The sequence below is a fragment of the Mustela lutreola genome, chromosome 1, assembly GCF_030435805.1.
Source record: "Mustela lutreola isolate mMusLut2 chromosome 1, mMusLut2.pri, whole genome shotgun sequence".
In the NCBI taxonomy this organism is placed as follows: Eukaryota; Metazoa; Chordata; class Mammalia; order Carnivora; family Mustelidae; genus Mustela; species Mustela lutreola.
This window is the reverse complement of record NC_081290.1, coordinates 178,855,770-178,876,691: the sequence shown is the minus strand read 5'-3', so window position 1 is coordinate 178,876,691 and position 20,922 is coordinate 178,855,770. Positions and strand designations below refer to the sequence as shown.

Genomic DNA, 20,922 nt, shown 5'->3' with positions numbered 1-20,922 from the left:
GGTGATTTACAAAGCAACAGATAACCAGAATAAAAACATACTAAGATAATCAAGGTTCCCTATTTCTCTGGCTTCCTTAGTTCCCAATCTTCTCTCCCTTTCTGTTTCCCACCTCCTTGCTTTTTGGTGGGGTAAAGTTGTGTGCATAGAACTGAATTTGGGAAAGTCACAATGATCTGGCCTTCAACTATCTTGGATTTCTGATCTCATGTTTAAAAGGCCTTTTTAAATAAAGTTACACTTTTTTCTGTCATGCTTTCAAATAGGACAATTTGGCTTAAGAGAGAGAGAGAGAGAGAAAGGACTCAAAATCACAAATGAGAGGGGAGAAATAATAACCAACACCACAGAAAGAGAAACAATCGTAAGAGAATTTTAATGATAAACTATGCCAACAAACTGGACAACCTGGAAGAAATGGATAACTGCCTAGAAACATATAAATTACCAAAACTGATATAGGAAGAAATAGGAAACTTGAACAGACCAAAGCAAATAGACTGAATCAGTGATCAAAAAACTCCCAACAAACAGAAGTACAGGACCAGATTGGCTTCACAAGAGGAATTATACCAAACGTTTAAAGAAGAGTTAATGCCTGTCTTATCAAACTATTCCAAAAGAAATAGAAAAGGAAGGAAAACTTCTAAATTCACTCTATGAAGCCAGCATTACCCTCATACCAAAACAGGATAAAGAGTCCACTAAAATTTAAAGAGAACTACAGGTCAATATCCCTGATAAAAATAGAAGCAAAAATCTCGATAAAATAGTAACAAGCCAAATTCAACAATACATTAGGAAAATCATTCACCATGATCAAGAGGGATTTATCCCTGAGTTGCCAGGGTGGTTCAATATTCACAAACCAGTCAACGTCATATGTCACATCAGTAAGAGAAGATAAGAACCATAGGATCACCTTAATAGATGCAGAAAAAAGCATTCAACAAAGTTCATCCAGTCATGATAAAAACCCTCAACAAAATAGGTTTAGAGGGAACATACCTCCATATAATAAAGGCCATATATGAAAACCCACAGCTAGTATCATCCTAAATGGGGAAAAATGGAGAACTTTTTAAGGTCAGGAATAAAACAAGGAGGTCCTGTCTTACCACTCTGATTCAATGTAGTACTGGAAGTCCTAGCCACAAGCAATCAGACAAGGAAAAGAAATAAAAGGCAACCATATAGGCCAACTTGGACTGATGTTTGCCTTTCTTTCCATACTAAAGGCCATAACCAGTTAATACAGTCTAACACTCTGGTCTTTTTTGGTGTTTATCTCTGAAAAGCTGAACCCCAGAAGGCATATATCTGTGCTTCAAGATCAGTGTTTTAACATTTTCTTTGCTACTAGAAGAAAATGGATGTGAAGGGACAGGGATGTGCTGGGTGTACAGCCATGTGAGAACTACGGGGTACATAATACGTCTTACATACAAGACTAGTCATGTAGTGAGAGCCTATGTGTGTACACATACAATTTTAAAATTGTGCTATTTGACACAATTATATAGCCCTGAACTGTATCCTTCCATCTGATGGTACTTTTTATTCCAGGAATCTCAATATTTATAAACATTCAGAAGAAGTTTATTATTAAATGTCCTGAAAACAAATGTTTAGAACAAGTTTACTATGTTACAGTTGTTCTCAGTATAAATGACACTGAACAGACTTTGGATCTGAAATGTCATCAGGACTCACCACAACAGTGATTTTTCTTTTCCATTCCAGTTCTAAGAACAAAAGGAATTGGCTATGGATAATTCATATCATTTCAATCAACGAAACTCACTTAACGGACTTCCACCTGACAAGAAAAACAACTTCCTTGTATCTGAAGATCATGGACAGAAAATCTTAAGTGTACTGCAGAATTTTAGAGAACAAAATGTCTTTTATGATTTTGAAATAATCATGAAAGATGAAATAATCCCATGTCATCGCTGTGTCTTAGCAGCGTGCAGTGACTTTTTCAGGTACTTTGCCTTCTGTGTGTGCCTCAGATTTTGTGTTATTAAGTTATGTTTCATAACTACTGAATTTCTCCCCTACAGGAGCACAGAATGGTAATTTTTAATTCTTAAAATAAAAACTAATTTGAACCTAGATTAACTAGTGAATTTTTAATATGAAAATTTAAGACTACCTTTTTTTTTTAAGATTTTTTATTATTTCTTTGACAGAGAGAGAGAGAGGAAGGGAGGGAACACAAGCAGAGGGAGTGGGAGAGGGAGAAGCAGGCCTCCCACCAAGCAGGGAGTCCAATTCGGGCCTCGATCCCAGGACCCCAAGACCAAGACCCAAGCTGAAGGCAGATGCCCAATGACTGAGCCACCCAGGCACCCTAAGACTACCTTTTTAAATAGTTAGGTCTTCCCAGGTCAGCATTTCCTAAGGTTGTATGGACCACTGGTCTCTTGGGAAAAAAACTGTTTTGATCTAGAGCCAGTTTTGTTTGGAGGAGTTCTTACACTGTGTTGTATAGAAAAAAAGGAGAGGACAAATGGATTAAAAAGTATAAGTATAAGTCAAAGGAAATGAACTTGAGAGGAAAACTGAGTTTAGTCATGTATCTGTGCGCTAAACAAGGGAGAAGGACTCACACAGAGGATTTCAAGATTTCTTCTCTCTTTAACAGAGAGAGTTCTATATGGGAAAAGTACTTCCAGGAGCATTTCTGGAGAACTCCCAACTTGTTCTGATTCCAGGCAACCTTCTGAATATAACTTGGTTCCCCCACAGATCATCCTACAGGGAATGTCCTCGTAATGACACTGTTCCAACCCCCTGTGGTGACAGTGGGTTTCTGATTCTGCAAGGGCAAGTGCCAGACGCAGAACCTCAGTACCGTGGCAACCATATCAAGGTCATACCCGCCTGTGAGTCCTCTTGGTCAGATGCATGAACCTCTCCTGGTGACATCCTGGCCTCAGCCCTCCCAGTCTCACTGCAATAAATTTAATCCTAATTGCAGTATTTGCATTATGTTCAGTTATAGAAACAATTTTTATTCAAAATAAGCAGGACTTAAATCTCTAGTAAATAAAATTTATAAAAACAGAGTAAGATTTAAAATACAAATATACTAGGTGCAAGGTAACTTACACTGATTTTAATCCTTAATTAAAACTGCTACTTTGCCACCGGCATCTGATTAGACCTCACCCCTGTTGCTCTGGAGTCAATCAGCAAAAGTGTATTGATAGTCACTGCTCGCTGAACTCCCGTGCCTGGGGGGTTTCCTGCTTGAGTGGGGAGCAGTGGCTTGGTGCTGTGTCCCACATCACCGGGGACATGGAGGCTACACCTTCTCCCCACCCAGACACTAGTTCTTTCTCTGCTCTTTTCATGTCTTCTCTCTGGTAACCTAAGCTGTTCTTTGAACTCCACTGGGCCCCTCACTGTCCTTGTGCTCTGCCTCTCGGTGGTGCCACCAGTTTCTCCCCAGCTCTGTTCCATTCCAGTTTTCTTCTAGTAGCTCCATTCTGTTCCCCCATCTTCTGCCACCTCCTCCGTTAGAGCTGGATGCTCTAACGGTTAAGTACCTGGCCTCTTGGGGCGCCTGGGTGGCTCAGTGGGTTAAGCCGCTGCCTTCGGCTCAGGTCATGACCTCAGAGTCCTGGGATCGAGTCCCGCATCGGGCTCTCTGCTCAGCGGAGAGCCTGCTTCCCTCTCTCTCTCTGCCTGCCTCTCCATCTACTTGTGATTTCTCTCTGTCAAATAAATAAATAAATAAATAAATAAATAAATAAAGTACCTGGCCTCTTAATACACAGGCCCTAAATCTAAATCCTGGTTCTGCCACTAATCAGACATGACCTTAAACAAGTGACTTAATTTCTTCAAGTCTCGGGTTCCCTATTTGTAAAAATAAATAAGAACCTAACTTACCGAGTCATTATGAGGGTTAAATGAAATAATGTATATGTACTGTTTAGGATGCTGTCCACTACTTTCAACTAACACTAGATGCTATGATTACTCTTATTTCCAAAGCAAAAAATGGACGTAATCTGGTGCAAACACCCAGCTTGATTTCCCTATCATGTTAACGAAATAAGAAGTTCCTGTGAGCATTTGGATTGCAGGCCTCTAGTCTTCATGTAGAGCTTATTTATTAAATGTATCTGCACATAATTTCTGCACAATATTTTGTTCATCCTACTCCTAACTTTTATGGATCTGCTTTACATTTTTTAAAAGTCCTGTTAAAACAATTAGGGGCGCCTGGGTGGCTCAGTGGGTTAAAGCCTCTGCCTTTGGCTCAGGTCATGATCCCAGGGTCCTGGGATCGAGCCCCGCATCGGGCTCTCTGCTCAGTGGGGAGCCTGCTTCCTCCAATCTCTCTCTCTGCCTGCCTCTCTGCCTGTCAAATAAATAAATAAAAATCTTTAAAAAAAAAAAAAAAAAAAAAGAACAATTAAAATCTTCTCCCTGCTTTGATGTAACACAAATGTCCATGTTATAATGTCCTAGATCTTTAATTATATATAGTATTTTACTAAAGGAATACTCAGTTCATAACAAAATGGAAACAAATAAAGACTGAAATTCTGTAATTTACATTCTTGAGTGATGAGGCCACTAATTCATAGTATTTGTGTTATCAAGTTCACTGAAGTACTGGGAGGAAGAATGTAAAACAGCAGGCCAGTGTGCAATGCATGAGAAGTGCACTTTATGATTTTGGAAAATAAAAGTTATGAGATGTAAAGTCACAGAAGACTAAAGAGGAGTTTCACATATTGTACAACCACTTTCTGGTAATATGGCAAATTTGAAATGGATGGTAACCGGATACTTTAAGGATGAACAGGAGCAAGTACAGAAATATGACCTTACTTGCGTCTTCTCAAAGAAAATGTGGAAGCTGTTGATAAACTAAAAATGTATAGCATCTGACAGAAAACATTTTCCTAAAATAATGATAGTACCTAATACTTTGCATTGATTAATTCATTGATGCCTCTGAACACTCAGTGAAATAGATACTACAAGTATCCCCATTTTCAGATGAGGAACTGGAAGCACAATGAAGCCCTCCCCATGAAGGTCACAGAGCTATTAAGTGACAATGGCCAGACACCCACCCAGGTAGCCATATTCTAGAGGTCTGGCTCTTAATATTACCCTAAACTGATGATCCATGTCTTCATAATCCAATATAATTGTCATCACAGTTTCATATTGCTCAGCTGACATTACTGAGATAACTGTACATGATGCAGAACATGTACATAATTTGTTTAACTATATCCACTCCAGTAGCCTAGGGGGCAAGTATCATCCTTCCTTGTCCTGAGGGGTGTTCCCATATTTGGAGGGCTCCTCATACTTCTCAGTCAGATACTAGTGCTTCCTGAATAGCTTTGCTTACCCTCTAGAACAGACTCTAAGAACTAAACTGGTCCCCCCCAGAGTACTTAAGCACTTCAGGGCACTGCTCACACAGGTATCCTGGACAATAATGGTACGGACGCAAACGAGTATTAAACCAGAACCCACACCAGTCAGTCCAGTCCTACCAAAGGTACAGCTACTGGTGGTCCTTAGTTCTTTCTTGTAGCTGTTTCTCTTTAATCTCAGCCTCCGCTCGCTGTCCACTGACAACTGCCATAGCAGGTCTGTGTGAAAATGAATCATGCTGGATATGAAGTCAATAGAAGGATGGGTGGCAAGATTGGTCTACCAAAACCAAAAGTAAAATACGTCTTAGTTTCCTGCCCAAACACTTACAAATAAGTTACATTTTCACTTAAATTGAACCCCTAAAGTTCCCACTTCCTTAGACTCTATCCTCTTGGCCGGGTGGGGATGAATTACAGCTTAGAAGAACTCAGAAGAACTTAAATCTGGGGACCACCTCCATCTCTCAGTGGCTGTCTGTTCGAAAACTTACTTTTAGCCTTTTGGGTTGGTGTTTAGCTCCACGAAATCACATTCCCTTTTGTTCCTAAAGTGCTGCATGAAATGTGTCTCTTTCAGGGTGTATTTAAATATATCTCATGTGGTGGATTTCCCACATAGACTCCTTGGGGACATGTGATACCTCACAGCATTCCACCTTCCCCATGTTTGACTGCTGCCAAGCTGAAAATTACTGTGCAAGATACTTTTAAACCCTAAACTCAGAAGCATTGTGTATTTTAAGTACTCCTAGTTATCACCTGCAGAGTTGATACTAATTAACTCAAAAAAAAAAAAAAAGAAATTCAGCCATTAGAGAGATTTTACCCTAATTTTATGAATAATATTTAAAAGCATGTAATTAGTTCACCAAACGTGACTCTTCTTACAGTCTTCTCTGGATGAGTTGCAATAGCTTGGCTATCATGTGTGTATTCTGTAGTATGGGAGTTATGTTTAAAGATAAACAATGCGGTATACTACTCTTCTAGATAATTCATAAAGATAAACTTGACATGTCTGAAATATATTTTAAATCAACCTAAGGGTCAAGGAAGCGTCTGGAAGGTAATGTTGACAGCTAGCACAGAATGACCTCTTCCCACGTGTTCTTCTCTGTTCTTCACTGTTGCAGGGCTATGTTTGAAGTAAACATGAGAGAGAGAGATGGTGGGAGTGTCACCATCACGAATCTGTCCTCCAAAGCTGTGAAGGCGTTCCTTGACTACGCCTATACCGGGAAAACACAGATAACAGATGAGAATGTGGAAATGTTCTTCCAGTTGTCCTCATTTCTTCAAGTCTCCTTCCTGGCCAAAGCTTGCAGTGACTTTTTAATAAAAAGCATTAACCTTGTCAACTGTCTACAGTTACTATCTATATCAGACAGCTATGGCTCCCCTCGCTTGTTCGATCACGCCCTCTACTTTGTACAGAACCACTTTTCCTTGCTATTTAAATCCAGTGATTTCTTAGAGATGAATTTTGGAGTCCTGCAAAAATGTCTAGAATCAGATGACTTAAATGTCCCCGAGGAAGAAACTGTCCTGAAAGTTGTCCTTAGTTGGACCAAACATAACCTAGAATCAAGGCAAAAGCATCTGCCTTATTTGATTAAAAAAGTCCGATTACATCAGTTATCTGAGGAGACGCTTCGAGACTGTCTGCTCAACGAGGAATGTTTACTCAAGAGCACGAACTGTTTTGACATGGTCATGGATGCCGTGAAGTGCGTGCAAGGTTCTGGCGGACTCTTCCCTGACGCTCGGCCATCCACCACCGAGAAATACATCTTTGTCCACAAAACCGAGGAGAACGGAGGCGACCAATACACATTTTGCTACAACATCAACAGTGACTCCTGGAAAGTACTGCCACAGTCGCATCTGATCGATCTGCCAGGGTCTAGTCTGTCTAGTTATGGTGAGAAGATATTCCTGACCGGGGGCTGCAAGGGGCCGTGCTGCAGAACCGTGCGGCTTCACATCGCAGAGTCCTACCACGACGCGACTGACCAAACCTGGTGCTACTGTCCGGTTAAAAACGATTTCTTCCTGGTATCAACTATGAAGACCCCAAGAACCATGCATACGTCTGTTCTGGCTCTCAACAGGTTATTTGTCATAGGTGGAAAGACCAGAGGGTCTCAAGACATTAAAAGTCTCTTGGACGTTGAGTCTTACAACCCTCTTTCCAAAGAATGGATGTCTGTTAGCCCCTTACCCAGGGGCATATACTACCCCGAAGCCAGCGCATGCCAGAATGTCATCTATGTCCTTGGGTCGGAGGTAGAGATTACAGATGCCTTTAACCCGTCGCTCGACTGCTTTTTTAAATACAACGCGACCACTGACCAATGGTCTGAACTAGTAGCAGAGTTCGGGCAGTTTTTTCATGCAACGCTGATCAAAGCTGTCCCAGTAAACTGCACACTGTACATATGTGACCTTTCCACCTACAAGGTGTATAGTTTTTGTCCAGATACTTGCGTCTGGAAGGGGGAAGGCTCTTTTGAGTGTGCGGGCTTCAACGCAGGCGCGGTTGGGATTGAAGATAAAATTTACATCTTGGGCGGCGATTACGCCCCGGACGAAATCACAGATGAAGTCCAAGTCTACCACAGCAGCAGGTCAGAGTGGGAGGAAGTCGCTCCGATGCCAAGAGCCTTAACGGAATTCTACTGTCAGGTGATTCAGTTCAATAAATACAGAGACCCATGGTTTTCTAACCATTTCTGAAGGGAGCATGTGCTTAGACATTCTAAAACTATTCCAGTTCTAGAAACCTACCGTAAATCTACTAACCATAATAGTTGGTAACAAGGCCTTTACCTCTTAGTAAAATAAAATGTACCGTCTGTTAGAGAATCACTATGAATGTAAGCATATATGACTTAGCAGTTGCCAGAAATTTCAAAGACAAAATACATTCACCAAACATTATACTGAATATAACTGAATCTTGGAGAATCCAGAACACTTAGTATTCTCATCTGTAAATAAAACTCGTAGGCATTGCTGTCTTGATTTTTAGAGTACTTTATCCATAAAAGACTAGTAAGAACAAATCAGTGTTCACAGATTTGTACTATCTAGGTGGGGAAAATCTCTTAAGGTAGTGAAAATGGATTATTTGCACATTATATTAGGTGAAGTGAAATTTTAATTAGAAAGAGGTAAGAAGTCTGTCCCGTTACTACAGGAGTAAGAGTTGCTGAATTCTTACCCTTTCTGATCCTGGCTTAGCTTCTTTTCAGCCCTTCCTTTTTTCTTTTCCCTCCTCTTTTTTTGGGGGTTAGGTAAACTTTTCTAAAATGCTGTGTATTTCCCTAGGCTTCTAAGCTGTACACTCAACATGGCTTGACTTTTTTTATGATTCAACTCTTCATTAAAGCATAATGTCCCATGCTACAATGCCATAATGCCAATGGCAGTTACTGAAATGCTTTTAAAATTGCTTCTTCTATTAGATCCCAGTGTTTGTTGGTTTTAGTTTCTAGCAGTATCATTATCTTTCTCATTTTCTGGCTCAGGCTCAGTAAATTAACATTCTTGATTTAATTATTAGTTCTAAGTTACAACCAATCTGAGTCTATCATAACCTTCTGAGTGAAGTTCTTGGATTCCAAGATGGTGGTCCTCAAATACTTATTCTCTATCCTTGCCAGGTTCCAACATAATTGAGGATGTAGGAAATCTGGCCTCTAGATCAGTGTGTCCTTATGTTGATTTTCATAATTTTTTAAATGTTCAAATTTGAGTTGCAGTAAGAAATTTCAACATTAAGAAAAAAGAAAAGAAATTTCAACATTTAAATTAGTACCATATCAGTTTCCTTTGATGATATATATCAACCATAAAGCATCGTGTTGGTTTACAACTTATGTAACTTGGTCACAGTGATTTATTTTCTAAATTTTTTAAAATGACTAGGTTTTTGGTGTTGCTCAAATTCACAACTTGCTGTAACTGTTTAGATGCTTCATCATCTTTCACCCAAACAAAGAAAGAGTATCAATCATCCTTGTTCTCAGGTAGGATGATTCTGGGTTGTAAGAGAGTATGTTTCTTTCATTAGTTTAAAAGATATAACTATTTTAGGTTGTAAAAGTAGAAATAAACCTAAATAAAGGTCCTTCCACTATACCATATAAGTTTATGCATTCATAAGCTTCAAATATATATATTTTTTCAAAATAGAACAGAATATTAGACTACATGATCATGCATTTCCAAAATTGGACTGTCCCTAATCAGATGGCTGTTGCATAAAAAGTATTCTGTAGAATTGTGGGCTGTCCCTCCTAAGTGGGCTCTGCCCTTTCCCATATGTATGTGTTTATGTGTTTGTGTCTGTGTGTCTGTGTGTGCAAGAAAAAAGGAAGTTCAGTGAATGATTTTGTGTGTATACTTGTGGCTATGAAAAAATTATTTAGGGAAGACCATAACACAGTGGGTCACCTATCTGGATTTAATGAACTGTTAACTTAAACATATATAAATAATTAAAGTATGTTTAAAATAAATATTAATTACTGACTCTAGGAATTGTTCATCTCTTCCAGAAAGGAAAAACTAAGGCGAAACAATCCCTTCCTGATCTTGATTCATTATCAGATTATCTTGATGTCTGCCAATCTTCTCATTAGCTGTTGGTTCATGGTAATGTTTCTAGAAACAAGGCCTAGGAAGCTCCCCCTGCATTTGATTTAATACACTTTCTAACACACGAGGCTTTTTTTCTACAGTTGCTGCACTTGACTTGTTGATCATGTTTTTCTCATTGCCATCCCTTTACATCCACAACTGGGTGCTCTTTGTCAGTTACAACACCAAGAAAAGTACTCCATCTAGTCATCAACACCTGAATTCTTCCTTTATTTACTATGGTTTTTTTGTTTTGTTTTTGTTTTTTTACTTTGATCCTTGGCATCAGAGCACAGACTGCTGGGCTGGGCTTGGCTCCATTAATGACTGATCTTGTTCTAATTTTACATCTTCTTGTAAAGGTGGCACTTTCATTATCTGTCTGCCATATTGACAAAATGGTTGTCTGTGTCCCGCACCCTCGAGGAACCCAGCCACATGCACACGTGGTAAGTGACTGAACTGGGTATAGCCTTCTCATCTTGCCGATCCCTGGCTTTACAGTCTGAGAACCATGCCTGTCGTTCTGGCCTGACTCCATTCTGGATCTCCGACAGGCAAGTATCTGATCTTTCAAGGTTATTCTCAGAACCCCCAGAAAGAACTGCTGTATTCCTGTCTGTAAAGTTAGGTCAGAGGAAACAACACATCCCTTTATCTATGGCCTCTTCCCCAAGTCTTTTTTTTTTTCTCTAAAGTCTGCTTTCCCTTCATGATCCTTGTTCAGCCAATAATGCAATGTAAGAGACAAAATAATTGTGCTCATTACCTAGGTTGCTTTCGTTCTTGTGGAAAAATTCTGTTAAACATTTCTAAGTCCTTTATCATTTGGATTATGTACACACACACACACACACACACACAAATCTAATACATCTTCTAAAATTGAAAGTAGGTCTCTGGCATTATTATATATGAAGACGATTCAATTGAACATTTATATGAGATCAGTTCAAAGTGAATGGGCACGCCCAGAGTGATCCACAAACTTGATTTCAAATGTGGAGCACCTTTTGTTCATTTATTGCTTGAAAAACTGGGCAGTAGGAAGAATATTTGCATAATCAAAATTAACTACCTTCCCAGCACACTCAGCTCTGGTTCTGGGTGGGAAGTCTTTATCATGGCAGTATTTGATCTGCTACTCTGGAAAGCGAGTGTGCTTTGAGAGTGACCACATCTGGTATCGAGAGCAACTGGATTGGAGCATGGTATGCCTCGCTTAAGGGGACCGTTCAGAAAATCAGACTCAAGTAGAGAGAAACATGTATTGACATTCCGAGATAGGGAAGCAGTAAATACAATCTAACGATCAAGTATGGTGTGGACCATGTAGTGTTACTGTTAGGTGCTCATTCTCAGTTTAATTGGATCTTGTGTGTGGAAAGTCTTTGATATTTAGAGTTGGAAATGGCTTCCATGGGCAGCCCTGGAGGGCAACCTAAAAAGAAAGGCTAGACTTCATAGGGAAGCAGATTTCCATTCAACGTAAGAAATCACTTGACTCCCCTTTGAAAAACCATATTTAGAGTAAGACACGTCCTCAGACGGGCCTTGTGGCCCATGGTCCACCCCGTTAAGTCCAATACAGCAGTCAACAACCAAAGATTTCTACATGCTCTTTACACTTTCCCATTTTTCTAGTTTTCTGACGTATAACTGATGACTGCCTCCTCTGATTTATTGAGCATTTTAGATTCTAAGGAACTTGATCTCAGTAGCTCAGTAGCTCTGCACATGCAAGGTTTCAGTAGGACCAGAGTCTAACAACTACGCCAGTTTAGGACCAGTCTTATTGGAGACGATCTGTTCTTCATTCTTTTTTTTTTTTTTTTTCTTTTTAATCACTCAGGAAAAATCTATCAATGGTGCTGATGTTTTTAGTGCACTGCTAATAGGGCCTTTTCCTCCTCTCTCCTGTGGATGCACATCTGTTTCACGGAGAACAGACACTGAAAGACCAGCACCTAAAATTTTCTCCTGAATTAGTGCCCGTTTTGCTGCAAATGTTGCTGTCTAGTTAAATGTAGTGATTCTAGTTAAAGAGTATTTGATTTAAAAGAATATCTTTATATCTTAAAAACCTAGATGTGTTTACAAATCGATTCTGTTGGATGGCACTAATAATGCTTAATTAAATTTAATATCTCGTTAGGGAATATAATCACAGGATGGTACTATTATACATTGATCAAAAGATAACTTCTAAATCCTAGACTCCTATTCCAACTTGAAAATAGCCTTAGAATCTAACACAGCTTCTGACATGCTGGAGACAAAGCCCCTCTAAATTACAAAACACACTGACAGGTGATTCACCCTGACAAATGATTTTTTTTTCCAATTTCTAATTCAGTTCTTTCAGGAATAAAGAGCTCAATGCCTTCATTTCTTAAAAGTTCTATTACTGCTCACATAGAAAGCTCTGCTTCCTCCCAGCATTAACTTCCTGCCCCTGTCTCTCCACAAGTATTTCAAACTGTAAGCATGTCTCCCCTTCCTGTAAAAACAAGGTGTTATTTTCCTTCCTGTTGAAATGCTTAGCACTTTAAAACCTGCCACAACGGCTGGGGTTACATGCCTTTTCTTACAGGTGCCTCAGAAAATCTATCCTAATTCTCTCACCTTTTCTGTGGGTTAAGCATGACCAGCATTGTGGAATCTCTTGATAATTCAGGCATTTTCATCCCCGAACCTGCTCTAGTTGTTACAAATCCATTCTGAACTAGAGCCCAGCTAGGTCTTTCTCCTTTTAAGTCCCCCCCCCCCCAACCATCAACATAAACTACAAATACAAGTTTTCTGGGAGAGGAATTCTAAAGCCAAATTTTAGTAAGTCTTTCAATCATTTGCCATTAGCTAGGGTTTTCAGACTCTTAAAACCACTTCTAATAAAGACCTCAAAAAGTATACAGAAATAGAAAGAAACCAAAGCAGTCACATCCTTGGTGGGTAATGAGAGGACAATTTGCTTACAAATCAATGAAGATTAGCCTTATGGTAACAGCGATCTAAGTGCTGAGCTTCACCTGTACTGTTAGTCTGGTTGGCTAGAGTATGCCCTCTCCCTATAACGACGCCGCTGCTGAACAATGCTATGAGCCAGGCAGCTCTACTCATCCCATTGACTTGGACAGCATTCCCCACCACAGCTGTCTAACTAGTTCACCAAATGATGCTGTTGGTTTCAAGGGAAACAAGGCGGCTGGCGTAACAGTACAGTTCCCTGAGTATCACGTTGTGGTCTAAATATTTCTTTTTGTGTCTGTTTTCCTCATTTAATTGGAAGCTCTTAGGAATAGGGACAATGTATTCATCATTTCTGGACCTAGCAATTAGCATAGTGCCTGCATATAATTAGACATCCAGTAAACTGCTATTCTGTTGACCCAATATGTGAAACAAAGATTTGTTACAACTATATTGTTACTGAGTAGGTACATTATAGCTGTACATTTTGCAACTTATTTCCACGGACAAAGGAAATCATTTTGATCTACTTCAGGATCTGACCTCTTAGAAGGATAGCACATCAGACTTCAGTTATGAATGTGTGTGTTCTTTTTGTAATATCTGAGACCTGTCTCATGGTCAAAGTCCGAGAAGCCTGGGTTAGGGGATTTACATGGCTGTAGTTTTTGTTAGTTTGGGAGAGCTAACACTGAAGCATTTGTTGAGAGCGAGACGCAGAGCCCTGTTGGAGAACACGGACGGCTGCGCCATATATGCACGGTTGGTTCCTGGAAGTAGAATTATAGGTCCAGTCATTTATCTACCTGCTTTTTTAGTGCTTAGGAACTGTTTGTTCTCAGTGAATTTTGTATCTAATTCTGTGCTTCCTTTCAAAGGTGATCATATATAAGACAATGACTGCAAAGTTCCTTAGCAGACATGCAACCCACTTTCGTCCCCTATTAGAACCCAATAGTTCAGCGACATCCTCGGCACGGGAGGAGCCAGTGCTCCGGTTACTGAACCCTGTGTATGCAAACAAGTTTCTTCATTTCCCTATTGTGGAATGTGGGCTTTTGCGATATGCTTCGAGAAACAAAATCAGAATTTCTGCAGGTCCATGTGAACCATATTACCATGTAGTGAACATTTCAATTCTGTAAAATAATTTATTAAAATGTATCTCAGAAAAGAACACATTCTGTGTGTACCTGTGGTTACTGGAAAGGAAAGCAGTGGGCGCAGGTGGGTGCTGAGCTGCTCATTTTCTCGCCACCTCTGCTCCCCAGATGCCCTGAGTGCTCTGATCAGACTTGGGGTTCCAGGGTATGGTGGCGGGAGTTTGGGGGGAGGGTTTCCGAAGGGACCTCTAGCTCTGAGAAAGGGCCCTGCATGCGCTTCAAGGCGGACACCCCCATCCGAGAGAGCACAGCACCCCTCAGACTTCAGAGGAGTCACAGGTGTGTGAGACCCCCACCCCCAGACCCTAAGAGCTAAGGAAGAAGAAACCAAAGGTCCCTGAGCCACAAATGACAGCAGCAGACACCAGCCGGCTGTGCACGGCCCCGGACCTGGCCATCCCTGCCTCCCTGGATCAAGGCACACATGCAACAGCCAGCTTCTGGGCAATAAACCTCCTCCCTAACTCATAAGCCCAGATGCCTGGGGGAAGCTAGGAAGGGGGCCCGAAGATGGACTCGGACCATGGAAAGATTGTTCATGTGTTTACACTGGACAAATGTGTCAGTTCCAATTCCTGTCATGTTTCCTCTTTCTGCATAGGCCCATTTTCCATCATGTCTCTGGCCTTCCTATGTGGTGATTTCTTCCTATGTGTCATTTACTAATGACATTGACCTTGGCTCCCAGGTTCCTCTCTGCACTACTGTCCAGGTGGAAACAGAGTTCCTCCTCAGAAACCCAACCGTTGAAAAACCAAGTCCGTCCCTATCCCACAGGACTGCATAAGGCCAGCTGCCTTCTCTGAATTTCTAAAGCTCTCTGGCACTCCCGTTAACTGCTGGTCCAGACTCACTGCTCCAAAGAGTCTCTTCTTGCCTCCAATTCCCCATCTGCCTCCAGCTTCTGCTATTCCCTTTGTCCCTCAAACCTGGAATCATTCCTTCTCTTTAATCCCCTACACAAAAGACTCTCAAAAGCTTATTAGAAACATCAAGGTAGGAGTGCCTAGGTGGCTCAGTTGGTTAAGTATCTGACTCCTGGTCTCAGCTCAGGTGACGATCTTGGGGTTGTGAGATCAAGCCCCACGTCAGGCTCTGTGCTCAGTGTGGAGTCTGCTTAAGATTCTCTCTCTCCCTCTCCCTCTGCCCTCTGCTTGCTTGTTCTCTCTCTCTCACACATACACACAAAAGAAAGAAGAAGGAAGGAAGAAAGGGAAAGGAAAGGAATGGAAGGGAAAGAAAAGGAAAGGAATAAAGAAAGAGAAAGGAAGGGAAGCTTTGTTCTTAGGTCATGAAACAAAATGTCCGTCTGACGTGCTGCCATTTCAAGTTCTTTCCCCAATTCTAAATCTACCCGAATTTGTCCTACCTGCCCCCATAATAAGAAAAAAAAGAGAGAGAGAGAGAGAGAAAAGCCCCTCAGGGACAAAGTGTAACTCCGTACTTACAGAAAATAAATTGCAAAGGACACTTAAACTAGCAGTTTATCCCCTTTCCAATCACTCAGCGTCAGTCACTACTCTGCTACGGGGCCTCACGCATTTACTGAATGAAGTACCCAGTATGTTCTAGCAAAAACTACTTGGAGCAATTTAGCCAATAAACAGATTTTCATTGACTTATAGGTATATTTTACAGAGAAAAATAATAGTCCTAAAAATTAATACCACTTTTACGATGACCATAGAGTCAAAATAATGTTTATAAAGTGTTTTGAAGTTTTTGAAACTAAAAAATGATGTTTTTTTAGGCAATGTGACACTAAACCAATCAATTAATGAGGCTTAATTAATTAAAACTACAGGCTGTATTTTTAAATACTTGTATAAAACCCATGTTTCCATGGGTGCCTGGGTGGCTCAGTTGGTTAGGCGACTGCCATTGGCTCAGGTCATGATCCCAGAGTCCCGGGGTCGAGTCCCGCATCGGGCTCCCAGCTCCATGGTGAGTTTGCTTCTCCCTCTGACCTTCTCCCCTCCTATATGCTCCCTCACTTTCTCTCTCTCTCTCAAATAAATAAATAAAATCTTTAAAAAAAATGTTTCCAGGATAAAATTTGTTTGCATTTATTAAATTTTGCAATCTTAAAGACTCTACAAAGCTTGATGAAACTAGACCCAAGATAGCAAACTTAGTAATATCAAGAAAAAAAATTAAGAAATCTGTGGGACTTAAAATAGAATGTAGGCATTAATATTAAACAGATCATCCTAATATTTATAGTTTTAGATTCTACTGCACTGCACCTGATAAATATTTTTGCATTTCTTCCAAGTTCAAGGTTTGTGTAGCCTGATTTGGCGCTAGTGTTAATTAGTGAATCTTCCATAGGAAGTTAATTACCCTTCCCTAACCCTGACCAAAATATATGCTGTAAAATGAGCTAAATTTTTTAATCAAGAAAAGGCTTTCCCTGTGGGCTTTTCAGATTTAAAAATCCAATTAGCCTTAATGTTTTCCTTTTAGAGATTAACCATCCTTTTATGTTATGAAACATTAATTGGAATTCAAACTATTTATAGATCTTTTTTAAACAACCTTTAAACAAATCAGTGAATTTTTTGTTTCTTTTACAAATAGTATTCACCTTGTATCTATTCCTAAAGAAATAAAATACAGAGTTCATGTTCCTTCTTAAGGATCACAAGCTATACTCATGTTTCTAGGAATTTTTATGCAGAAAATTATTCAACAGTTCAAAGCATTGAACGTTCTTCCATGCATAAGTAACATATTGAAGCTCTAACCAGTAATTTTAGTAATGGAATAGCCACCGGGAGCATATAGCATCCGTAGTGTACCTCAAACTTGCTTTTAAAAAAGGCCATCATCTAGAGTGCCAGTTAAAGATACAGAATCCAGGATCTCCTTGTTGGTTATTTTGATTCAATAAGCCTAGATTCGGGTCCTGGGAACTCATATTTTCCATAAGCACTGCAAATACTTCTTACTTCTTAACAGTAAGCCACAGGGAAACCTGTGGCTCAGGCCGACGAGGCCGGCTCTCAGTGGACCACCGACAGTGGTTTAAAAGCTGCATTAACTTGACAAAGTTACTTTAAAGTCTGTGCCCAGCTTCTTCATCAGTAAAACCGGGCTACTGGTTGTAGCTCCCACAAAATGTTGTGAGAATCAAGACAGCGGGTGTGATACGCTTGACACAGTGCCTGCTGGTGGGAAATGTTCAGTACAATGCCCATGTCTCCTCTGCTACTTTTTCTTCCTTCGTTTCAGCAGGACCAACTTCCCCTAACCTTTCACTGTGCTACCAGTCTTAAATCCAACAGTTAGAGATAAAATTTTAAGTCTAAGAAATACCACTTCTACCTCGGCAGAGGGAATGGTGGACAAAGTAAAACATGGCTAATGCCTAACAGAGCTTGGACTTGGCCCTAACTATTCCTTCCTAGGTTCAACCACAAGGTTCTCATCTAGTCATCTGTTCATTCAACCGCCGCTTCTTGTCCCACCGACGTGTGTCATGACCGTACAAAGCATGGAGGTATAACAGCAAGAAAATCAGAAGTGTTTTTCCAGATGGGGTTTTGGCCCCATTTTTGGTTTTCTCTCTCCTCTTCTCCCTTCTCCCTCCCCCACTCTGCCTTGACTTCCACATCTGCCCGCACAGATGAGAATTCCCTTATGCTCCCTGACCCACAGCTTTCAAGGTCAAGCTCAGCTCCTGTGGCTGATGCCAGAAGGAGAATGAAGCCCACTTTCCTGCACACACATGAGCAGAGGGTCAGACAAGCCAAGACCCCAGAACCCTAGAACAGCCCCCAAATGGGTGAGGGCTCTTAGGAGTCTACAAGGACTCTCAGATATAGTGAATATTTTATTTGCACAAAATGTAATGCAGAAAAATGTGTAAATTTTGGAATGAACAAAGTCTTCTCAATAATCCCCTCCCCTGGGGTCCATACCCAGCCCTACACAATGTGTCACAGAGTGTGCAGGGGACAGCTTTAACATTTTCCCCCCGCCAGTTGAGGGAGAGTACCATTTCTCATCTGTTCCCCAAGTACATCCTCACCAAAATAAAGCACAGACTTGAGAAAGGGTGCGGCGGTCAGCCAATGGACATTTGGAAAGGAAGCATGACAATGGTCAGGAGGGAAAAATTCCACTCAGGTAAAATGATCCCTTTCATTAATAATTCACGGGCCCGCCTTGACCCTGCAGATGTCGTTTCTGCAGCATCGGGGCAGTAAAGGAGAGCAGAGACAAGGAGCATCAGTTCCCTGTGACCAAGGACACCGGGGAACCCACAGGATGCGGAGTCAGCACCTCAGCAACAAGGGAGTTGGTGCTGGGAGTAGAAACCGGTGCTTCTCAGAGGAGTCAGGCCAGAGGAGTCAGGCCAACAGCTGTAAACAATCCTGGCTCCATCCTGCTCTCCAGCCACCCCCACTGGCCTTAAGTGGGCTACACTGAAAACCAAGACAGGACCTTGAGGGAAAACAAAACAAAACAGAAAAGGAAGGTGTCCTGTGGGGTGGAGGAGGGAGCAGGGCTCCCAGGAAGAGGCCCTCGAATGCAGCAGCGGGGCCCAAACATCCTGGTTCTGCCTTGTTCCTCCATGGGCCACTGGGGTTTTCTGAGCAGGAGACCCTCGTCCATAATAAGTGAGAAGGTTTCTCCTCACCCGTTCTACTTCCAGCACCTTCATTCCTTCCACTGGGCCTGTGCAGTCAGCGCTTCCGCGGAGTAACCCTTACGGCCTGTGAGGGGGAAGGCATGAGGCAGGAAGGTGTGGCAGGCCTTGCTGGAGGGCAGGCCCTTCTCGCCACCGTCTTCACCAGTCACCTACTGGTCAGCTCCCGTGACAAGCTCCCTCAAATTCAGTGGCTGAAGACAGCCTTCTTGCTCCTGCTGCTGCAGGGTTAGCGGGGACAGCTCATCTCCACTCCACACGCTGGTGGCTGGAGGGGTTCACCCAGGGCTGGGGGCCCCCCCGCACGGCAGCAGGGGGCTGGCTTCCCCAGGGGATGCTCCGTCCCCGTTCACGCGGCCGCGGTGTCTGTTTCCTCGAGGACCACGCAGTTCCCCACAGGAAGCGCCAGCCGCACGTGGCTATTTACACCAAAAATAATACCGATGAAAATGGCTGGAAGCCCAAGAGCCCGTTTCTCAGCTACCAGCCCCATGGCAAGGGCTGAGGAGCCCCGCGTGGCCAGCGTCTACCGCACGGGCCAGCACAGGGCCGCGGCTAGGGCCTCCCCCCAGGGGGCTGACTCCCCGACACCGCAGAGCCTCGAGGCCTCAAGACCTGGCCTCCGACAGCCCCGACGCCACTTCTGCATTCTGCTGGCTGAAGCCCTTCACAAAATAACAGATTTAAGGACGGAAAATCGACTCTGAATCAAGAAATACCACAGAGGCCACAGCGGCAGGGAGGGAGGATTGACCTCACGCCATTTTTAACACTCAACCTCCACAGCTGACTCAACCTTGTGTTCTCTCACCGCAGAACGTGGCCCCCTTCCGGCCTCGCCTCTCCTCCCCTGCTGCCTTGCATTTGTGTCACTCTCTGCGTGGCAGCCACGTTCCCTCCAAGCTCTGCTTCTGTATCCCCTTTCCGTTACGACTGTGAGGTAACACTACGTTGTGAAGTAAAGACTGCTTGTGTGCCACTGTCAGACTTTCGGATGGCTCCCAGGATCACACGCTCCAATCCTTTGCCCCTGTCTTGCTCTGTCACGCTTGGCAAAATCAAAACTCGGCACAAGTGGTCTGATGAGAACATCTCTAAATTCCCACCACCAATCACACCTACCCACTACCAGCATCCCTCTGTCTCTACCCACCAGCGCCCCACTCCCAGGGCCCCAGGGGAGGCCTGAAACCAAATCCTAGTATATTGTGTTTCTCCCTACATATCTCATTTACAAACAAGGCACAGAGATTAACAAGAATAACTAGTGACAGAATAGAACTATAACAATACACTGTAATGAAAGAATATGGTGTGTCTCTCTCTCAATACTTCATCATACTGGACTCACCATTCTTCCTGGGATCTTGGGAGATGGGAAAACCCCTGCATGGCGAGAGGCGTGAGGTGGGCACTGAGGTAGCGTCAGTTCATCAGGAGGAAGGTCATCGGGTTCTGGCCACGGGCGACCACAGTACCTGGGGATCACAAGGGAGGGGGGCTGTGGTAGATGCCGTGTTCTTGTGAGATTACACCCCCTGTCACCTCGGCAATCCTTCCTCCTTCCATCTCCCAGCTCCATGGATCACTCCTACCAGCACACAGACATGGGGACGCCATATGCCTTCCAGCAACTGACCCACTTCTCTGCATGTGTCCATTTCTTATCTTTCTTTGCTCAGGCTTCTGCCAATGACTTCACCACAACTGCTTCTGTCAAGAGCACCAGTGGCCTCCAGATACTTCTCCTGCCTGACCTGTCAGCCGCTTCTTACTTTCCTTGTGGGGCTTCCAGAACCTCACCCTCTTCTGGCTTTCCTGCGGCCTCACTCCAGCTCAGTCTGCTATGCATGCTCCCTCCCTTGTCTCAGATCTTCTGAAGTGAGGGTGCCCTTGGGACCAGCTTGAGACTATCTGCTCCCTCCACACCATCTCCCTGGGTGACCTCATCCAGTGTCAGGACCATCCATTCGCCCATGGCTTCCAAACGCATACTTCTAATCCATACCTCTTCTGAAGTTCCTACATCAAAATTCCTGCATATTATCTCCTGTCACGTCTAACAGACGTC

General features: G+C 42.4%; 1 protein-coding gene and 1 long non-coding RNA gene across 6 annotated transcripts in view; one reads left to right on the top strand and one right to left on the bottom strand.

The window, feature by feature from the left end:
• KBTBD3 (kelch repeat and BTB domain containing 3) overlaps positions 1-14,215 on the top strand; it is a 37,035-nt gene extending 22,820 nt beyond the window's left edge. For 3 of the 5 annotated variants that reach the window (XM_059179564.1, XM_059179565.1, XM_059179563.1), the window contains 2 exons: positions 1,744-1,988; positions 6,554-9,301. In XM_059179564.1, coding sequence (XP_059035547.1) covers positions 1,768-1,988; positions 6,554-8,156 — 1,824 coding nt within the window. In that variant the 5' untranslated portion in view covers positions 1,744-1,767 and the 3' untranslated portion in view covers positions 8,157-9,301. Of the gene's footprint in view, positions 1-1,743; positions 1,989-6,553; positions 9,302-10,426; positions 10,514-13,912 lie in introns of those variants that run through there. The other 2 variants (XM_059179566.1, XM_059179562.1) reach the window with 2 other exon arrangements.
• Positions 14,216-18,019: 3,804 nt separating this feature from the next.
• Positions 18,020-20,922, bottom strand: part of LOC131820167 (uncharacterized) — a 30,703-nt gene continuing 27,800 nt past the window's right edge. Inside the window, exons 3-4 of the long non-coding RNA XR_009349493.1 lie at positions 20,203-20,329; positions 18,020-18,918 (exon numbers count right to left, since the gene is read on the bottom strand). This is a non-coding gene — a long non-coding RNA (uncharacterized LOC131820167). The remainder of the gene's footprint in view (positions 18,919-20,202; positions 20,330-20,922) is intronic.